Source organism: Eulemur rufifrons, chromosome 9 (assembly GCF_041146395.1).
Source record: "Eulemur rufifrons isolate Redbay chromosome 9, OSU_ERuf_1, whole genome shotgun sequence".
In the NCBI taxonomy this organism is placed as follows: Eukaryota; Metazoa; Chordata; class Mammalia; order Primates; family Lemuridae; genus Eulemur; species Eulemur rufifrons.
In genome coordinates this window covers 54,258,327-54,278,907 of record NC_090991.1, presented here as the reverse complement: position 1 = coordinate 54,278,907, position 20,581 = coordinate 54,258,327, and the positions used below count along the sequence as shown (strand labels likewise).

Below are 20,581 nucleotides of genomic sequence, written 5' to 3'. Positions count from 1 at the left end.
TCCCTCCGCCAAGCTGTGCGAGAGTGTCCGTCTCCCCGGATCCTTGCCTGCATTAGATTTTATAATTTTTTCATTGCTGCCAATTTCATAAGTCGCCCCCCAAAAGGTATCTTATTTCCATTTGAATTTATCTCACTACTCTAGACATGAAAATGTCATTGGTTATTTGTATTTACTATCTACTAAATTGTTTTTTTCTTTTCCTTTGCCAATTTTCTGTTGGGCATTTATTTGTTTTTCCTTTTAGATTTACCTGCTTTTTTACATATTAAAAGTGTCAATATTTTTTATATGTCCCAGTTTGTTCCTTGGATTTTCATTTTGTTTTTGGTCATTTCTTAAAAAAACAGACTTTGTTATTTGGAGCAGTGTTAGGTTTGCAGCAAAATCGAGTGGAAGGTACAGAGTTCCCAGGTACCCCCGGTCCCCACACGGCACAGCCTCCCCTGTCATCAGCGTCCCTCACCAGAGAGGGACATTTGTCACCATCTGTGAACCTACAGTGGCGCATTGTCATCACCCACCGCCTGTAGCCTGCAGTAGGGCTCGCTCTCGGTGCCGGACATCCTGTGGGTCTGGACAAAGGTATGACAGGTGTCCAGCACCCTAGTGTCACACAGGGCAGCTTCACTGTCCTAAAAGCCCTCTGTGCTCCACCTGGTCACCCTCCCTCCCCCAGCCCCTGGGAACCACTGATCTTTTTCCTGTCTCTATAGTTTTGCCTTTTCTTGAGTGTCACAGAATGGGAGTCATGCTGCATGTGGCCTTTCAGAGTGGCTTCTTCCGCTTGGTGACAGGCATTTAAGTTCCTCCCTGTCTTCTCATGGCTTGACAGCTCACGTTTGTGTTTCAACAATGAATAATATTCCATCGCTTGGGTGCACCACATTTATGTAAATTTACTCATCCATTCTTTACCAAAGGGCATCTTGATTGCTTCCAAGTTTGGGCAATTATGGGGGCCACTCAGGAGTGGCATAACTTGCAGGCCCCTCCCCATCCTTCTTACCGCCACACCTAACACACCTCTAAGCACACTGTGTCCCCCTCACACTATGGGGCAGGCCAAGGTTTCCGGAAACCAGATAGAAGACAGAGACTCGCTTGGGCAGAATCTCAGACAGGAGGCCCCCTGCCCGCTGCTGTGGTCCCCTGGGGGGAAAGAGCCGCTTTCAAACCTGGAGAGTCCTGGAGAGGGGTCCCCACACCCCCCCCAGCAACTGGCCTCCGGGCAGAAGTCTGCTTAGACCCGCTCACAGCTCCTTAGGGGCAAATTATTTGCATTAATTAAGTGATTGATTCATTAATTCAGGACACTGTGCGTGGGGCCCACAGCTGGGTTTCCATCGACTTTTTGTTCAGCCAACTCAACGGGCTCAGGGTGAAGAAAAGCAAGAGTGAATTTAGAGGTTTGGATATTTTACATAATGTTAAGATCTGGCCCCAGTGTCCCTTTGACCTGAGAACCACAACTCAGTGTTTGATGGTTTCTTCCTCCCGCTCAAGCTTTTCTGAAAACAGACGCTGCTGTGTGTATCGGTTATCCGTGGCCGTGTAACAAACCTCCCCCAAACTCAGCAACTTCCGACAGCCTTTTCTTTCCCACGGTTCTGCAGTTTGGACACGCCAGGCCAGGCTGTCCTTCTGGGCCCTCCCGGGTAGACTCAGGTGGGTGCAGCTATCTGGAGGCTGCACTGGGGTGGGGGGTCCGATGCGGCCCCTGTCCCCAGGTGTGGGGGCTCCGGTGCTGCCTGGCCGGTGCGCATCTCTCGCGGCCACATCTTTCTTGCCAGCTCTGTGCCAGGAGGAGAGCACGGCAGCTGGCAGCACTCGCGTGACACCACTGTGCCACAGTCTGTTGGTCAAGGCCCGGGCCGCCCAGATTCAGGGCTGGGGACACAGACGCCACCCTTGATAAGACAAGCTGCGAAGCATTTGAGGCCATTTTCCATCTACAGCTGTTTCTGACGTTGCCTGGTCTACCGTGGTGGGGAAGGAACTGATTTTCTGTCTGTTTTGCTGTGATGCTGCCGACTTCTCCTTTTCATTTCCGCTTTGGCATTTTGGCGATCCTCAGCGAACGGCAGAGACCAAGCCACGCTACATTTCCTAAACTTGAACATCTACTTCTATCTATAGGACATTTTTAACTTAATAGCGTCTTGGGAGTTATTGCCTGAATAACCCATGCTTTTAATTTTAATGCATCACACATAATAATTTTATAAATACGCCAAATTATTTGCAGCATCTATGAATATTCTTAAAACCAATTGCTTTACGTGTATTCAAAGAGAATCAAAAATTAAAAACCGTACATATTTCCATTTTCCCTAGAGCTTATTTCCTTTAGAATTTTTTTTCTATGACTGCAAAATTCCCAGACATCGTGCATGTTCACTGCAGGCACCAGTGGGAAATGACCGTGTGCTCTGTGCCAGGCCACTGCCAGGGCTGGGGCGGGGAAGGGTGCGGCCCCACCTGCGGCAGCCAGTCTCGAGGAGGATCAGACAGTCCTGCTGGACCACACGGGCGGGCTCTGCTAAGACGAGCCCCAGAAAAACAGAGCTGAGGCCTCCCTCAACCTGGCTCCAGTTTGAACCCTTGGAAACCCAGCTGTGGGTCCCAAGCACAGTGTCTTGAATTAATGAATCAATCACTTAATTAATGCAAATAATTTGCCCCTAAGGAGCTGTGAGAGGGTTTAAGCAGACTTCTGCCCGGAGGCCAGTTGCTAGGGGGGGTGTGGGGACCCCTCTCCAGGACTCTCCAGGTTTGAAAGCGGCTCTTTCCCCCCAGGAGACCACAGCAGCGGGCAGGGGGCCTCCTGTCTCTGCCCAAGCGAGTCTCTGTCTTCTATCTGGTTTCTGGAAACCGTGGCCTGCCCCACAGTGTGAGTGGGACGCAGTGTGCTGGGAGGTCTTGGGTCGGGCTGTGCCGGCGGGAGGGCAAGCGGAGCACAGGCGCCCCCCCACCCCCCGGCCGCTGCCGCCGGGCTGTTTGGGGAGCAGGTTGTGAAAGCCGGCATGAAGTGGGGCAGTGGGGCCGTCCCCAGACCTGCACCTGCCTTGTTCTGGGAGCAATGACATCACAGTCAGGGCCCACGTGGGAAGACCTGGGCCAACCCCAGCCGTTTGGAGCCAGGCTTGCCGCGCGGCCGAGGTGGTTCGGGTGGTCTGCCCACCTGCCCGCCTGTTTCCTCCGAGAGCCCAGGCGCCCCCGGCAGTGGAAGGACCTGGCTCTGGGACTTCCTTAGACAGGTCCCGTGCATTCCAGAAGCAGCAACGGGTTCTAAACAGGCCAGGCTTCTCTTTAGGAAGCTCCAAGCTGAGGGGGCGGGTGCTCACGCCACCCAAAGGCGCTTCACTTAGACACCTGGTGCCCATTGGGGAAGAGCTGCCTCTGGGTTAATTGCGTCTGACTTCTACGTTCCGAGCTCAAACAGGAAGCGGGGTGAGGTCAGTGCCGCCGTATCTCTGCGGGGTGCTTGGGTTGGGGTCCAGAGCTGGCTCTTGCTGTTACTCTGATTTTACCTAGCAGATGTCGCTAAACTTTACTCTTCAATCTCAAGAGACAGGATGTAATCTGTGGTGTGGCTGCGTCAATGCCGTAGAATATTTTGCAATCAAAATTGTAAGAAATTCATGAATTTTTTACAAAGCAGAATAAATGGGGTTTTTATTGCTGAACTGTAGACTTAGAGGCTGTAAAATACGCTGTTGAGAACATGGGCCCCAGAGTGGGTTCTAGTCTCAGCTCTACCACCTGCTAGCTGTGCGACCATGGGCAAGTTGCTTAACCTCTCTGGGCCTCAGTTTTTCTTCTGTACAAAGGGGGTAGTACCACTACTCATTTCGTAGGATTTTTGTGAGGATAACATGCAATAAAAGCACATGAGAAGTACTTAACCCAGGGCCGGGCCCATATTAAGTGTTTTAATATTATAAATGCTCACTATCAGTATTAATAGCATTAATAATCCAAATGTTTCCTTACTGAACCTTAAAGTGAACCCATATTTTTTCAGGGACATGACGAACCAGTTTAAATCAAAGCAGAAGCCCTATGCTATCTGAAATTGTCATAAGACAGCTGCCCTCAGTAAACCCTGAGGACCTGGCCCTGTGCTGAGCACTTTAGGGTCGTTCCTTCTACACAAAGCCTTTTCTTATCCTAACTTTATTAATGAGTCAACAAAGGCTCAGAGAGGCTTGGTAACCTCCCCAAGGTCACACAGCAAGGACCCCCAGTAGTGCGACCTCTTCTGTCTCTATGACGACTTACTCCCTCTATGGAAGCAAGATGGAGTCTGATCATGACGGCGTTTCCTGCTCCCCACTGAAATACACCTGTGCCAACTAGTGGTGGGACACGTGCACTCACGCATCCGCAGGTGGCTATGCGGAGCCTGCCACGAGCCAGGCATAGTCAGTGGTGTCTGTCCCTGCGTGTACATGGCCTCCCCGACGCCCCGTCCTCCCTGGGCCCACGCGGGCAGGGAGGCGTGTGGCCATCACGCAACCTGCCCCCCCAGCCCCCCCTCCAGCTCGGACACCGGCCTGCGACTCCCGGACAGCAACGGCCTCCTGCAGACCCCGCGCTGGGACGAGCCGCAGCGGGTGTGCGCCCTGGAGCAGATCTGCGGCGTGTTCCGGGTGGACCTGGGCCACATGCGCTCCCTGCGCCTCTTCTTCAGGTGAGGAGCATCTCCTGGTGCCTCCTGGTTGGCCCAGGTGCTCTTTTCCCGGCTGCCGGGGCTTCGGGCCGTGCTGGTTTGGCCGGTGACGGCCTTTCTAAACGCCCGCTGCTTCCCCCATTGCTGCCTCACGGGGCTCCCGCTGTGGTGACCCCACAGGAACCAGGCCGGGGTGAGCCAGCAAACGCTCGCCTCTGCCTGTGGGGTGACGGTAGCCAGCTGTGGCTTGGAGCCCCGGCTCGGGAGAAGAAACCAAACCAGGGCTGCTGCCGAGAGTAGCAGCGACAGGCCGCTGTGACAGGCTGCAGTGACCCCCAAGGGGTGTACTGCGGCTCGGCCACACGCACTCAGGATGGGCCGGGGCTTTCTGGATGCGGCTCCCTTTCTGCCTTAACGGGCAGACGGTCCCTAGTTTCCCGCCGTCAGGGCAGCCCAGCCGCAGACAGCGCCTGCGAGAAGCCTATGCTCGGCAGAAGCAGGTGCGTCCAGAAACTTGGGGAGAAGGGGGGTCCCCAGACCCAGCCACGCTCCAGCCTCTCCTCTAGGGCAGCCAGGGTTGGGCTGGCAGCGCTGACGCTGTTCGGCGAGGTTCCCGGCAGGGCTCTCCTGGCGTGCCCCCACCCGCGGTGGAGGAGGTCTGCTCCCGGGAGGTTCTCTTAGCGCCCACCCCCCCACCGGGGCTCAAAACCAGACTCAGCCAACACGGACGCCTGGCATCCACCCCCAGGTCTCCCCGGGCAGAAGGGACGATGTGGCTGGGCGGCAGTGGCGGGAGAAGCCCCCGGGGCAGGCCTCCCATGGCTCCCGGGAGGGGGCTATTTTGCCTTCTTCAGGAAAGGGGGTGATAGTTTTTATGTGAGTGCAATTCTGTCCCCTCCAGCCTGTGGCCAAACGCCACTGGGACTTACTGTGTCCTGCCTCTGAGGTTGGTGAGAGCGGCTCTGGCTATGCTGGGCAATACAAACCCGTGTCTCCATGCTCATCGGGCCTTCCTCTCCCCTCCCTCGGCCGCAGCGACGAGGCCTGCACCAGCGGCCAGCTGGTGGTCGCCAGCCGCGAGAGCCAGTACAAGGTCTTCCACTTCCACCACGGAGGGCTGGACAAGCTGTCGGACGTGTTCCAGCGGTGGCAGTACTGCGCAGAGACGCACCTCAAGGACCAGGTAGCCCAGCAGGGTCCCCCGCGCTGCCCTGGGTTGGGGAGAGTCCCCGCCCTGGGACACCAGGCTGCTGACACTCTGGTCCCCGCCGGGGACTGGCTCAGCACCTCCCCAGCACGTCTCTCTCCTCCTGGGTCCCGGGGCTGGGGTCCCCATGTCCGGGGGCTCCCGGGGTGTGGCCTGTGGCAGCTTTCGATGGCCCGTGGTCGCTGGGTGGCTGCAGAGCAACAACTTTGGGCTTAAAACGTGTGCCCAGGGCCTGTTGTATAGTCGGTGCTCTGCACTTGGAAAATCATGTTTTGACAAGAACTTCCTGCCATATTTTGCTCAATCTACATACAAATGTAATAAGAGCTCTTTAATTATCTGTTTAAGATACAGTATGTGCTTATTAGGAACGGAGCTGACTTTAAAATTCCCTTCCTTCCCACAGAGCCTCCTGCCGGCTCCCCTTATTACGGTAGCGCGGCTCTTTCCCCCTGCATTGCACAACCTTTGATTTTTGAATTAAATGTCAGCTGCAGTTTTGCCCGGGATTCGTGACTGCTCGCGGAGACAATCTGACAGGCCGGCTCCCCGCTCGCAGAACAGCGATCCCTTTGTATGTGGCCAATCACATGTGATTTATCGCGGGCCCTCCCGGCAGAGGGAAGTTAGGCCATGAGACGCATTCATTCCGCCTTTGCGGCTGGGGTCGGAGAGTGGGGGCGGCTGTCGCAGTGGGCCGGGAGAAGGGAGCACCAAAGGGAAACCGATTTTAAGATGAAGGTATTTTCATTTTAATTGCGCCTAATTACACTTGCCATTTAGGGGTTTGTATGCAGCGGGGACTGCCCTTCCCCTCCCTCTGGAAGAGAGAGAGGCTTTTAAATCCTGGGAAAGGCAGTGCCGGCCTCCGGGGCCGTGCGTCGGAGATACTTACCTTTGCCCAGTCCTCCCCCTGTCCAGCAGGTCGCCCCCGAAAAGACGTGCATGCAGTTCTCCATCCGCCGCCCCAAACTGCCGTCCTCCGAGACGCACCCCGAGGAGAGCATGTACAAGCGGCTGGACGTCTCCGCCTGGCTGGGCCACCTGAACGAGCTGGGCCAGGTGGAGGAGGAATACAAGCTGCGGAAGGTGAGGCCCCACCGGGCCCAGCCGCCAGGGAAGGAGGGCTGTGCGGCCGCCGGACCGTACCCACGGGCCACCTCCCTGGGAGGGTCCCGTTCCCTTGTGTGAGGCTGTGTGTGAGCACATCGATAAAGCAATCAAAGCGACGGCCTTGAAAAACAGCCCTCCCGGCCGGGTTGGGGGGATACCGTGTCAGCCTGCACAGAAGCGTCTGCAATGAAATGCGGCGTTTCCAAAACCAGGGATTAGGCCATGACGTGAGAACGACACGTTAATCGGAGCGCCACCCCGGGGGGGCATTGACATTGAAATGAGCCGGGTTTGTGTCCTGTATGGGAACTGAGGCCCGTGTTCCCCTTGTAAACATGTGCAAATTGCAGAGATGTGAATCCAGGCGCACCGAAGCCACCAAAACACATCTCTGGGGATTTGGGGGTTCTTTGAGCTGCCCTGTTTCATCCCCTCCCCAACTTTTGCCGCTTCCTCCAGGCCATTTTCTTTGGCGGCATTGATGTGTCAATCCGGGGGGAGGTCTGGCCTTTCCTGCTGCGCTATTACAGCCACGAGTCCACGTCGGAGGAGCGGGAGGCGCTGCGTGTGCAGAAGCGGAAGGAGTACTCTGAGATCCAGCAGAAAAGGTAACCGCAGGTGCGGCCCGCCCAGCCCGCCGCGCCGCCGAGGAAAATGTCATTTGAAAAGGCAGTTGGAGGCGCGACTCCGCGCTGATAATATGTTTCATGACCCATAGTTTCTTTCGAAAATGGGTCTCCCAGGAGCGTGAGTGATAGGGTGGGCAAGTGCCGTCACCATGCCCTGTGCTCGGGCCTCGCAAGTGCGGGCTCGTTAGCTCACATGTCAAGGTTTAGAATTCCTGCTCAAAGGGCTCAACTAGGCGCTGACATCCCACAGCTGAAGGCTGGGCTGGGAGGGGCCTCCGGGCGGAGGAATCGGGGTCAGGACCGCCCCTGCCCCGACCCACTTGGGCCTCGCGGACCGGGCTGCGGTCAGCGCTTCTCTCCGGGAGGCCAGGACTGGGTGAAGCCCCCGGTTACCCACAGGCCGTGCGCAGCCCCCTCCAGGACGCTGGGCCAGAGCCCAGGCCTCATTACCCGTCGGGCTGCAATCACCTCTCCCCTCTGGGACGCTGGGGCCAGCGAGGCTGGGCTAATTTGGGGGGAGCCTTGGACAAACACCAGCCCCCCTCCCGTGTCAGCGGAGGGTCTGCCAGCTGCAGAAGCAGCCTGGTTCCCATGCAGGGAATGGGGGCTGGGGGGAGGCCCCTTCCTGGAGTGGGTGACTCAATGCCACCGTGTGCTGCCTGCCGACTGCCGGGCGGGGCGCTGTGCTCCACACAGGCTCTCCATGATGCCCGAGGAGCACAGAGCGTTCTGGCGCAACGTGCAGTTCACCGTGGACAAAGACGTGGTTCGGACAGATCGGAGCAACCAGTTCTTCCGAGGGGAAGGCAATCCGAACGTGGAAAGCATGAGGTACTCCGCTGCCCGGGGGCAGGCCCAGCCTCCCGTCCCTTCCCCATCTGCACTGCGCACGCCTCGCCTGACCCCTCCGGGCAGGGGACGAGCCAAGGCAGCTTCTGCGGGGCCCTCCTCCAGGCTCACGCAGTCGACACTCAGCAGTGGGGGATGAGCTGTTCGTGGGCTACTGCAGTTGGCATCTCGTGGCCGTGGAAACCCAGGGCCAGACCTGTAGCCACACAGGTCCCTCACAGGGGGCCAGCAAGCCCCTCTATTCCCGGGTGCCCGCCAAGCCTGTCCTTGCTTGGCTCACACCACCCGTGGAGCAGCCTCCTCGTGGGTGGTCTTCCAGCGATCCCGCTACTCAGAGCGGGGGCTGGCATCTTCCACACTCCGCTGCAGCCTGGCAAGTAATTGCACAAAATTAGCAGCTCATAAAAACGTCCCTGCCAGTCCGCCTTGTGTCCCAAGCAGTCGACCCTTAAGAAAATCAGTCTGACACTGCTCCTGGCCCCCTGCTCCCGAGGCTCGAGGCTCTGGGCCTGGCGCGCAGCTAATTGCAGCCGCCACCTTTGCAAAGCGAGGGCCTGTGTGTCTGCCCCCACACGTGGGCTCTTGGGCAGCCACAGGGCTGCCGGGAACCTGCTGGCAGATGCCACCTCGCCCCACCCCACCCCACCCCCACCCCCGAGGTCAAGGCAGGTGGGGGCCGGGCAGCCGAGGTCCCCAGCCCAGGGCTCTGCAGGCTGGCAGCACGCCTGGGCGGGGCCAGCAGGGGTGTGGGGTCGTCACCGCCCGCCGCTGTCCCCCCACCCCGCAGGAGGATTCTGCTCAACTACGCCGTGTACAACCCAGCCGTCGGCTACTCCCAGGGCATGTCGGACCTGGTGGCACCCATCCTGGCCGAGGTCCTGGACGAATCTGACACCTTCTGGTGCTTTGTGGGTTTGATGCAGAACACCATCTTCGTCAGCTCTCCCCGGGACGAGGACATGGAGAAACAGCTGGTGAGGCTGGGGATGGGGCGTGTGCGTGTCTGAGGGCGCCGGGAGAGCACGGGCTGCCCCCTCCTCTTGCTGGTGGGGTCTCGGTGGTGATGTGTGGCTTGGCTGCCAGGGGTTACGGGTAGCTTAGTCCTGGGCTTTGGGGGAGGACCAGCCAGCTCCAGGGGGGTGCTGCGGCCAGGTCTCTGGGGTGGGCCCCCCACCTCCCTGCACAGGATGACCCAGCCCAGGCTCCCTGACAGGGGCAGGAAGGGAGGCCCCAGCACCCCTGGACCTGTGCTTTATAACACAGGCTCTCGGGGGCATCTGGGCTGCCCCTGCAGGCGTCCAACACAGCTGAGGCTCCTGAGGCCCCAGGGCAGTTCTCACACCCAAGCCCGGGGACAGCTGGCCTTCCCTGGGTGGCCCAACTGGCGCCCCTCCCTTCAAGGGCTCCCCACAAGTGTCAGCCCTCTGTAGACCAGACAGCACTGAGTGTTGGGGGACAAGCAAAGCTGGGCAAGGCGGCAGGGGAGTATGCGGCCCAGGGACAAGCCAGGGTACCCCATGTCCCCTGTGTGTACCAGGCACCTGCCAGGTGCCGTCGCCAGGCACTGGGACATGGTCTCACCCTCCATGCTGGGAGGAAGCTGGGCCTGGGAGCTGGCAGTGTGTGCAGAGGATGCCGGGCGCCGGACAGTGATGCAGAACGTGCCGTGACAGACAGCAGGGCCCCTGGGCTGGGGCTGGTCCACGGCGTGTGGGGTCTGGCCCTGCCTCACCGATGCTGGCCTGAGAGGAGCGTTCGGGGGGGGGGGGTGACACCGAGTGACCCAGTCTTGCTGGACCAGACCCGCCATGTGCAGTGAGAGCAGAGCTTCGCGGAGGGCTTAGAAGGCCAGGGCCAAGGAGCGTGTCCTTTAGACTAACCCTTGGGGCCGCCGAAGACTAGCCGGGGGAGCCCGCAGCAGAGAGGACTTGGGGGCCGTGTGTGACCACTGAGCTCGGCCCCAAAGTTCCCCCGAGGTGCCCCAACCCCAACTATGATCTGACCCCACCCAGGCCACGGGCTGACTGCAGTCTGCTCACTCTCATCCTGCGTCCGTGTGATGTCAGGTTTCCACGGTACCTGGAGGCAATTACAGGGTGTGACGCCATTCGCCCCGACAGGCTCACGGCCGCATGCGGCCGGCTGACTCATTAACTGCCGGAGACTGATTTTCAGCGGCATTGGTGCAGTCAGCAGCCTGAGCCCGGGTGCTGCCAGAAATAGCCCCGATCTTGTCCCACGTCACTGGGAGGTGGCCTTCACCACAGGAATAGAGTGTCCTGGGGCTCAGACACCCCTTCCTGCCCTAAATCAGTCCTGGAAGAGGACACATCTCGTGGTCGGAGCAGAAGGGGATGGGCCAGGGGTCCCCTGGATGACCTGCTCTCCTTCCCGGGTGGGGTGGGCTCTAGAAACAGCCCCGTGTGTCCACTAGGCTGGGGCACAGTCGCTCAGCTTCCCGGCCACACCAGGCTGTGATGCTGTGCTTTGCCCAGGGCCACAACACAGTCTCCAGAACAGCCTTCAATCTGGGACCAACTGGCAGAGACGGGGGTTGCCAAATTCCAGTGGCAGAATGACAGGCAGGCGCAGGGGGTGGAGGCCACCTGCGTGCACTTTTCCGGTTGGAGGGCCCCCGTGGGAGCGGGCCTCCTGGGCCGGGTGGGCCAGCCTGACGTGTCCTGGCCTTGCCCCCAGCTGTACCTGCGAGAGCTGCTACGGCTGACACACCTGCGCTTCTACCAGCACCTGGTCTCGCTGGGCGAGGACGGGCTGCAGATGCTCTTCTGCCACCGCTGGCTCCTTCTGTGCTTCAAGCGCGAGTTCCCCGAGGCCGAGGCGCTGCGGATCTGGGAGGCCTGCTGGGCCCACTACCAGGTGAGCCGGGGCTCGAGGGCTGGGGAAGCCGGGACTGTAGCCTCTGAACGACCCTCACCTGCCTGTGCCCGGCCTTCGGGGAGGGCCTCGCCCCTGCCCACCCACGCCACGTGTCCGCCCCTTATGCGCCACTGCTTCCAGTCCCACGTGGCTGGCTGCGTACCTCGCTGCTCTCTTCCCAAGTAACTGAAATCGACGCAGATTGCCCGCCAACTGCGCTCGTTACTATGTTCTGGGGCTGAGTTCCTTTCTGTCACAACCAATCAGTGTGAGCGACATCATCGGGGGCCGGAGCAAGGCCGCAGCAGCCCAGGATGCTGGTATCCACGAGCTGGAGCCAGCGCCGTCCGTCCCCTTGAAACTGCTCTGCCCCGGAGGCCCAGCTCACCATCACCCTCCTGCCCGGGGACGGGCCCAAAATCCTGCCTCCGCGTCAGCCCCTCTGGAGAGCCCAGGGTCGGAGATGCCACCTTCCCCTCGCCATCCACTGTCATCAGTGTCTGCTCAACACGGTCCCCTCAGAGCACAGCCCTGACTTTGTCACTTGGCTTTACCACCCAAGTTAGGGGCAAGCTGGCCGTGTTAAAGGACGGGCAAGTCTCTGTGAATCCGTCAGCCTTTTAGAAAAGGAGGATTGAGGCACGCAGGAGGGAGGATCCTTCCTGCAAGAGCAGGCTCTGTGCTCCACCGAGGTAGCCCCACAGCCTCCAGCACACGAGCCCCACGGACAGATGTGAGCGCCACCAGCCCGCAGCGTTTCCCACCCTACTGTCTCGGGGATCATGTCCGATGAGAGCGAGTCTGAAGAATTGTGGTGCTGAGACCACCGGCTGCCTCGAATTCACGCGTCCTGGCCGGGGGCTCTCGCAGAATGAAGGGAGGCGTTTCCCACCGGGGTTAACGTGCTCCACTCGGATGTTCAGGGCGAAACGCGGCATGGATGGTCCAAAATGCTAGATCTCCCCCCCAAAAATAAATAAATTGTGCCTCACTGTGTGTTTTCCCAGCAGCAAATTCGCCGCCGTCGTCCCGTAATTTTAGGCTAATGTTACAGTGAACTCGGAGCACCCAATGGACAGGGCCGTTTCTCCTGGCGATGTTCGTGGCTGTGCTGTGTCCCAAGTTTAATGAAACCCAGTGGAAATCACAGGAGGGAGGCCCACGGGGTCCTCTCTGTTGGCTGCTGTTTCCATTAAAGCCACAGTGCGAGTTTCCCTCATTTTCAGGCTTCGGGCTGAACGCAGCCGCATTAGGCCCTGCCGTGGTCAATGCAGTATTCGGGTGGGGAGTGAGGTGATGGTGGGGGGAGCATAGTTAGCCAGGGGTGAGCTCTGTGGAAGGGCAGGTCACTGCCAGGCAATGCCGTTAACTTTCCAGTGGCCCCTGAGCAAGAAAAGGCTCGATTCCACCTGTCGTGCTGGTTTGCCGTGGGCGCTGGGCCGCCCTGCACCTGGCCCTGGGAGTTGTGTGCAGCCCACGCAGACCGCCCTGCCTCTGCCTCCCACGCTCCCATCCAAGGGAAGCTGGCGTCCACCTGCCTGGAACTCCTCCCCGCATCTCACCCCAGCCAGACTTCAAACCCTTTGAACGGGTCATTCGGAGCCAAACAAGACCATTCCGGCTTAGTTCAGAGGAAGAGGCGGGCAGCCTGGGGTGGCCCCCCAGGGAAGGCTGGGGTGTGCGAGTAGCCACCTGTGGCCTCTGCCCTCATTGTGGGCTCTGGGTTGGGGACACAGTTCCGCCTGGGTTGGGTAGTCGACATCAGGAGACCAAACGGATTTCCTGGTGCTCTGGGTCCTTTCCCTGCTCGGGAAGCGAGTGTGCATCAAGGCGGGTGTGAGCCTTGAGGCATCCGGGCAGGAGAACATCCGGGATTCGCCCGGTCAGGACTCGGTGTCAGCTTCCTGCTGCCACTGGGCGTTGCTGGGCAGGCCTGTGAGGTGGCCTTCAAGGAGGACAGCAAGTCCTCCATGGGCCTCCAAAGGGTGAAAGACAGCGGGATCGTTCCAGCCATCCTGTGGGGACTGCCCAGGAGCTGCCGTGCCCCACTCGGTTAGCATGTTCCCGCTCCCGCTCCTGCTCCCACTGTCCTAGCAACAAACCGTAGAGTGGGATCTGGGCACGTTCTGCCTGGAGGCGGGAGGACAGGCTGACCGGTGGGTGGCAGCCACAGGCTCTTCCTTGGGGGCATCTTCCACGACCCACCGGAGTGTGTTCTGACCCAGCCTTGACTGCACACCATCTGGACACCGTCGCAAATGGCTCGGTGTGAGAGCAGACCAGTCCCCAGAGGAAGGGTGGTCTTTGCGCCCACCACGGAGCCCACCCACATGGCTTCCCAGGAGCGTCCCAGCAGCCCCTGTGTGCTCAGCTCACCATCATCCCCTCTGGATGTGACAGAGCCTGGGGACGTAGGAATGAGAATGGTCCCATTCACAGGTGGGAAAACTGAGGACCAAAGAGATTGGGCACTGAACCCAGACACCTCACCTTAGGGCCCTCATCCTGCACCTCTGCACTCAGTTTCCCTCTGGAGGCCGGGCCTGGGGCTTGACGGGAACCCTTATCTGAACTCCACTCCCCTGTCGCAGACAGACTACTTCCATCTCTTCATCTGCGTGGCCATCGTGGCCATCTACGGGGATGACGTCATCGAGCAGCAGCTGGCCACTGACCAGATGCTCCTGCACTTCGGAAACCTGGCCATGCACATGAACGGGGAGCTGGTTCTCAGGAAGGTGAGCCCCGCCCCCATGCATAAGCCCCGCCCCATATGCGGGACCCCGCCCCTGCATGTAAAGCCACACCCTCCACACTTATGGAGCCCTGCCCTAGCTGCTCCACTGCCTGGGAGCTCCTAGTCCAGGCCCAGAGATCGGCACCTGTCGTAGCCCGTCTGGCTTGGTGGTGTCACTGCAGGGCTGTCCACACGCTCTTCAGGGGCTCCATCACTGATCAGTCCTCAACACAGGAACCTCCCTCTCCAGGGTGGAATGGACAAATTCCTCACCTTTGAGGGGCAGCTTCTCACCCGAGGCTGGCTGGAACAGAGGGACCTGGGGCTTTTGACACCTCCTTGGCTTCCAGACTGCTCCTGGAGATGCTGCTAGTCAGAACTCTCTGCTGGCCCTTTAGGGGCAGGAGGAGGGGTCCCGGGGTCAGTGGTACCACCTGCACAGGACGCCTGAAACAGCCTGCAGGGCCTGAAGGTGGGCCCCGCGCAGAGCTCCAGGGGCTGAGTCGGAGAGGGGGTCTTGCCAAGGGGCCAGGTGGGCCTAGCCGGGCCAGGCAGGGCCCTGCCGCCCCTGCAGATGAGGGCCGCTTGGGTGCCTTCGTAACCTCGCGCCACACCTGAGCGCCACCCTGGGCCTCCTGGGGCCTGCCACTGCTGCCACGGGAGACCAAGGGTCCCGAGTGCTGGTGTTAATGGGACGTGGCAGGCAGAGCCCTGGGGCCTGAGCCTGACACACAGCCCCCAGGTGTTGGCCGTGGCTGCTGTTGCTCTTGGGCCCCTCCTGTGGGGACCCCTGCCCACCAGGCTGTCCCTCTGCCCCTCCTGACAGCCTGTCTCCTCTCGTTGCAGGCGAGGAGTCTGCTCTATCAGTTCCGCCTGCGGCCGCGGATCCCCTGCAGCCTGCACGACCTGTGCAAGCTGTGTGGGACGGGCATGTGGGACAGCGGGTACATGCCTGCCGTGGAGTGCACCGGCCACACCGGCTCGGAGGGCTGTCCCTACGGGGGCACAGTGGAGCCGCCTTCGCCCAAGCCCCCGAGAGACGGCAAGAAGGGCCCAAAGGCACCCCGGGAAGGCTTCGGTTTCCGCAGATAGGGCGGGCTCCGCGCGCCGAGCCCGGGTTGAGGGGCCCTCACCAGAGGTCCTGGGGGTGGGAGGGGGTGGGGCTGGGCGTGGAGGGGACAGGGACAGTAGAAACAAGAGGAAATGCCTTTGGGCAACATGAAGGGAACCTTTTCATATTAACGACAAAGTCAGAGTCCGGAAGCGATAGCAGTGAGGCCAACCAGCCGCCCCAGAAGCCAGCTCGGAATGCTGGACCGGAACGCATGGCCACCACCGAGACGCAGGCTGGCCGGCGCTCCTGCTGGCTGCCGTGGGAGGATTTCGCACGTCCCAGGGGTTCCTCCCACTTCGTCGGCAACCAAACGGCACTGCCAGGCACTGCGAAGAGCAGAGACAGGAGGAGAAGGCCTCGTTCACCCAGCAACACTGAGGGCCGCAGAACAGAGAGGTCCTGTGCACACCCAGCAACGTCCTGGCAAGCCAGACATGCTTCCTCGACAGACCCGTCCCCTCCAAGTGAGCCAAACACGCCCCACAGCTTCCCCGGCCACAGCGGTGACGCCGATACGAAGACGTCTGCCCAAAACAAAGAAAAAAAAAAAGCCCAGCTGATTGCAGGATAGAGGATTGTGGGGCTTTTAACAATGTCTGCTTAAACATGTCACACCCCTGGCCTGTGGAGGAAACGCCTGCGGCGAGGCTGCCCCAGCTGTTGGAGAAGAGTAGGGTTCCTTTCCCACAGCTGGGGGTCTTCTGTGCCGGGCTCCTTGGCGTGGTTCAAAGTCAACCCCTCCGAGTACTGCCACCAGCTGGGGGCTGAATGGGTCGAGGTGTGTGTGCGTGTGTGTGTGTATGTGTGTGCGTGGGTCTGCATGGGTGTGTGTGCAAGGTCCTCTGAAGAGAACCCGCTCTGTCCCAGGGAAGTGCTGGCGTATCACCTGACCAACCCAGACAAAGGCACCTGAAAATAGTTACAAAGACCCTCCCACTTCCCTGCAGTCTCTGCTGTGAACGTGAGTCTTCTAGAAGTCAGCCTCTCAGGTGGTCGGACACAAGAGCGACCCGGGAAAGTAGCCAGCACTCAGGGAGTGAGGTCTTCCCACACACTCTCCCGCCTCCAAAACGCTGTGTGTCGGTTGCTGCCTCTGGGACTCAGAGATGGACAGACACGGGCTTGTGAGGGCACCCGGCCAGCTTACGAGTGTCCCAGCCATTTGCACCGAACGCCACTTCTTACCCTGGTGGCAGCAAGGAGACTCGAGTCCCTCCTTGAACCCTCCAGCGCATCCTTCTGGGGAGAAGTCCTTGCTGTGCCACGGGGGCAGAGAGCGAGGGCTTCCTCCCGCTCGCAGCCCTTCTCACTGCAGGCTGGCGCTGCGGGACGGTGCCACTCGGGAAAGACGTTTACCAGCCGGGAAGGGGAGGGCACCATGTGCCGGCCGCCTCCTGCTCAGCTTGCCTTTTCTCCAGGAGCCCACGGTCTCTGGCAGACACTTCCATGTCCGTGGGTCCCTCTGTCCGAGAGCCTTTGGGGACACCATCCTGGATCCCCATCAGTGCCCAGCCCCTGGGGTTCTGACCCTGACCGTCCAGCAGTGGGGCCCTGGGGGTGGCGGTGGGAGTGGCCTGCTCAGCCACTTTGCACCTAGGAAAGAGGGCTGCCTTTCTGTGTGGCTCCTGACCCTCCTCCAGGAACCACACGCCCCGAGCAGGTTTATCAGTTGTCCCCTGCCACACTGCTGTGGCTGTAGGACAAACAACCCAAAACTCAGTGGCCTAAAACAACCTGCATCCGTCCGGCACAGGAGCCTGCAAATCCGCGATCTGGGCGGGGCAGTCCTGGTCTAGGTGGGGCTCGCTCTCCCGTCTGGGGCCAACCGGTGGTGAGTCCCAGGGGTGCTGCAGGTGCGGAGGTGGAAGCTGGCGCAGCCCTGTGCGTCCCTGCGTCCCCCTGCAGGCTGGCCCTGGCGGAGGCACAGAGGCAGAGGTGGGCAAGTGCCTGTCCGAGCCTTGGCCACGCCTCGCCTGCTGCCAAAGCAAGCCGCGTGGCCGGACCCAGCGCCGAGGGCTGGGGAAATGGACCCCCCCTCAGCATCCCCTCTGCACAGTCACTTGGCAGAAGGCTGAGGACTTGGAGGGCAAAGGACTAGGACCATTGTTACAGTTGGTCTGCCACCACCGGGGGTCTTGGCCCAAACAACACCGCTCTGGAACACTCCCTCCCTGGGGACGAACGGTTCGGCCCTCGCCTCCCCAGCGGGACAGCATCTCTTCTTTGGTTTTGGGCTTTTGTGGGGTTTTTTTGTTTTTTTGAGACAGGATCTTGCTGTGTTGCCCAGGCTGGAGTGCAGTGGCGCGACCACAGCTCATGGCAGCCTGGGCTCCAGCGATCCTCCCCGCTCAGCCTCCTGAGGAGCTGGGACTACAGGCATGCGCCACCACGCCCAGCTAATTTTTTAAAAATTTTCTGTAGAGATGGGGTCTCACTATGTTGCTCAGTCTGGTCTCAAACTCCTGGGCTCAAGGGATCCTTCCGCCTTGGCCTCCCAAAGTGCTGGAGTCACAGGCGGGAGCCACCTTGCCCAGTCCCTTCCTGTGTTTTACTAGATGCCTTGTGCCTTCGGGCTGCTGTGTTTGGGGGGTGCAAGCCCAGGGGGTCCACTCACTCTGGGGGGTCTGGGTGGAAGGCATTCCTTCTGCACTCCCAGCTCCCACGCTCCTCACCCCTACAGGCCTCCCAGACCGACCAGCCGCACCTTCCCTGCCAAATGCGCCCCCGTCACAGCACCTGCCTCCCACTCCCCGTCGGCTGGCCCGGGCCCCAGTGCGGTCTGCGCCTCTCGGACCAGCCAGGGCCTCGGGCGCCCAGACCGCTTGTGCAGGGCACGGCCGCGGAAACGCCGCTCCGGCGGGATGGCAAACCCGCCACTTGGGCTGCTCCCTTAATCTGGATGCAATTAGAGGAAACCAGCCAAACCCTGCGGCAGCTGTTGCCCCGGGATTATTCCCGGCCAGCAAAAGGCATTAGGGTGATAATTCAGTCATTAGACTTCTAGCCTTCCCACCGCCAGCGCGCAAGCGGGCGTAATCAGCCCTGCACGGCCGTCCTCAGCAACACCGCTTATTTAACCCATTTTTTAAAATGACACTTAATGTTATTGGCCGGCGTACGTGTGCGCGCATACTTAGAAGTTGACGTGGGTCCGGCCTCCCTGCTAGTCTCTGTCTGACAGTGCTACACGGCGTCACTCGGGGCCCTGGGGACAGAGGTGCCTTTCATGGGGGTGCGCTGGCACCGAGGGGCCGCGTGGCTGGGCTGGACGCTTGTGGTGGGGCCCAGCGCTCGCCCGCCAGGATCCCCGCTGGGGAGATGGTGGCACTGGGGGCAGGTGAGCACTCAGTGGTCTGGGCTGGAAGGAGCCTGTTGTCCTCACCGGGGTGCAGAGGGGAATGGCGTGCTTTTCCGGAAGGTTCTGACTCAAGTCCCAGCCAGGCAGACTCAGAACTCACAAGTCGTGGGTGACTAGACAGGGAGGCCCCGGCCCACCGTTGTGGGGAGGAGGGTCTGCAGTGGGGACGGCAGCTCCGTGAGCAGCCGTGGGCTTGGACGCCATCGGCAGACAGTGCCACGTCGTTCCTGAGTTGTCAGGCACAGGGGAGGTTTTTAAATCCAGGCTGGAGAGGACCTTGAGCCCTTGTCCTGTGTCCCCCGTGGCAGCCCAGTCTGAAGCCCTGCGGGGGGCGGCAGGGCAGTCGGGCAGGATGAGGGTGCTGGTTCCGAAACAAAGGCCTCCCCTTGGGCTAAGGGGCAGCGGTGGGCAGAGGTCACCTGGCTCTGGCCTTTCATGGGTGGCCGCTGGGCAGGAAGGTGGGGGGTGGGGCAGCAGGAAATGGGGTGAGGGCTGTGTACCCCGGGGGGGCTCAGTTCCTGAGAGCCCCCTCTGAGCTCCCTTGTCTGCTTCTTGTTTGGCAGAAATAACGCTGAGGGGGCAGCCCCAGGGTGATGGGAACCCACTCCCGGCCGTGCCCTGTGGAAGGTCCCTTCTGTCCAGCCTCCCCTGGCCCTCCAGGAGTCTGGGGGTTTCGGGGCTCACTGGGCAGAAGCACCTTCCTGGACGTCTGTCCAACAGGCCCCTGGAGGCCGCTGTGCCGGGGAGGAAGGAGGAGGAGTCTCCTGGGAAAACACACGTGCAGGGTGCCCCCGAGCCAGGGGCCAGTAGAGTCCTGGGGAATCGGCCATGCCCGATCCAGTTAGCCCCGTGTGTCTAGGCCGGGCTGCAAGGCCACCTGGGTGTGGAAGCCCTGGCCTCAGGGTCGGGGACCTGCTCTCCTGCCACCCCCTGCCCTCCCCAGGCGTGTGGCCTTCTGCCTTTCCCAGCCTCGGTTCCCTCATCTGTGAAGTGAGAATCACGATGCCCGCCCAGGCTGCCTCGCGGGGCTGCTGTGGGGGCCGTTTGTGTGAAAGCTGCCACGAGGCTGTTTACCGAGTCCCAGGTGAACACCTGCCACTCAGGGAAGAGACCGCTGACCTTAGCCTTCAGCAGCGTGGGCCCAAGAGACAGCACGCTCCCGGTCGAAGAACAACCCCCAGTTTGGAGTCAGCAAACCCACGCGCTCCCCTCCACCTCGCTGTGTGTCCTCGCCACGGCGAACCTGTCTGTGCCTCCTGTAAATTCACTCCATGCCGCCCGCTCCTGCCGTGAGGAAGCAGCAGCCACGAAACACGTGCTCAGCGGCCCTGCGGCTCCGTGCGTGCCTGTGTGTGTCGTGCGCGTGCAGAGCTCTCCAGGCCCCGCCTCGGCTGCGCAGACCCTCGAATCGGGCGGTGGGCGGGGGTGGCCTGGGCAGAGCCGGGAGAGGCGAGCAGCCTGCAGACGTCCAGCCTTTTAAATACATTGCGTTAATTTCCAAGTAGCAAGGTAGCATTTCAAGTTCAAAGAGAGACCCAGCACTTTGGGGGTAGGAGGACGGTTTTCTGTTATTATTGTAGTTTGGTGGAAAATGCCATGGAAGTTCCAGCATGATCAGGAGGTGACTGTCGTCCATGGCAGCGATTTGTTCTCTGTGTCGTTTTGTTCTGTTGTTTAAATACAGTCGCCCACTGGTCAGGCCCAGGACTGGCCACCGCGACCCCTCTAGCCATGGCCCAGCAATGCTTCCTGCTCTTGGATCCCACTGCAGAGTAAATAAAACCGTTCTGACAACAAATGGATGCTGCGCAGCACCTCTAGAAGGTTCCGCGGGATTTGCTAGGTCAGGGTGTGGCGGGCTCCGGTGCGGCACAGAGAGGGCCCGTGGAAGAGCAGAGACGGGGTGGGGGCCCAACAGGCCAGGCCGAGGGGACCAGGAGCTGGAAGGGGTGGCCAGGGCACTGCAGGTGCCCGCTCTGGGAGGGCACTTGGCCTGCAGGGGGACAGGAGGACGGGTGTCCT

General features: G+C 60.5%; 1 protein-coding gene across 5 annotated transcripts in view; it reads left to right on the top strand.

The window, feature by feature from the left end:
* Positions 1–20,323, top strand: part of TBC1D16 (TBC1 domain family member 16) — a 74,792-nt gene extending 54,469 nt beyond the window's left edge. For 2 of the 5 annotated variants that reach the window (XM_069482941.1, XM_069482942.1), the window contains exons 4-12: positions 4,535–4,696; positions 5,711–5,858; positions 6,804–6,971; positions 7,455–7,603; positions 8,321–8,455; positions 9,261–9,447; positions 11,171–11,350; positions 13,942–14,088; positions 14,934–20,323. In XM_069482941.1, coding sequence (XP_069339042.1) covers positions 4,535–4,696; positions 5,711–5,858; positions 6,804–6,971; positions 7,455–7,603; positions 8,321–8,455; positions 9,261–9,447; positions 11,171–11,350; positions 13,942–14,088; positions 14,934–15,179 — 1,522 coding nt within the window. In that variant the 3' untranslated portion in view covers positions 15,180–20,323. Of the gene's footprint in view, positions 1–4,534; positions 4,697–5,710; positions 5,859–6,787; positions 6,972–7,454; positions 7,604–8,320; positions 8,456–9,260; positions 9,448–11,170; positions 11,351–11,617; positions 12,328–13,941; positions 14,089–14,933 lie in introns of those variants that run through there. The other 3 variants (XM_069482943.1, XM_069482945.1, XM_069482944.1) reach the window with 3 other exon arrangements.
* The last annotated feature ends 258 nt before the right edge of the window (positions 20,324–20,581 follow it).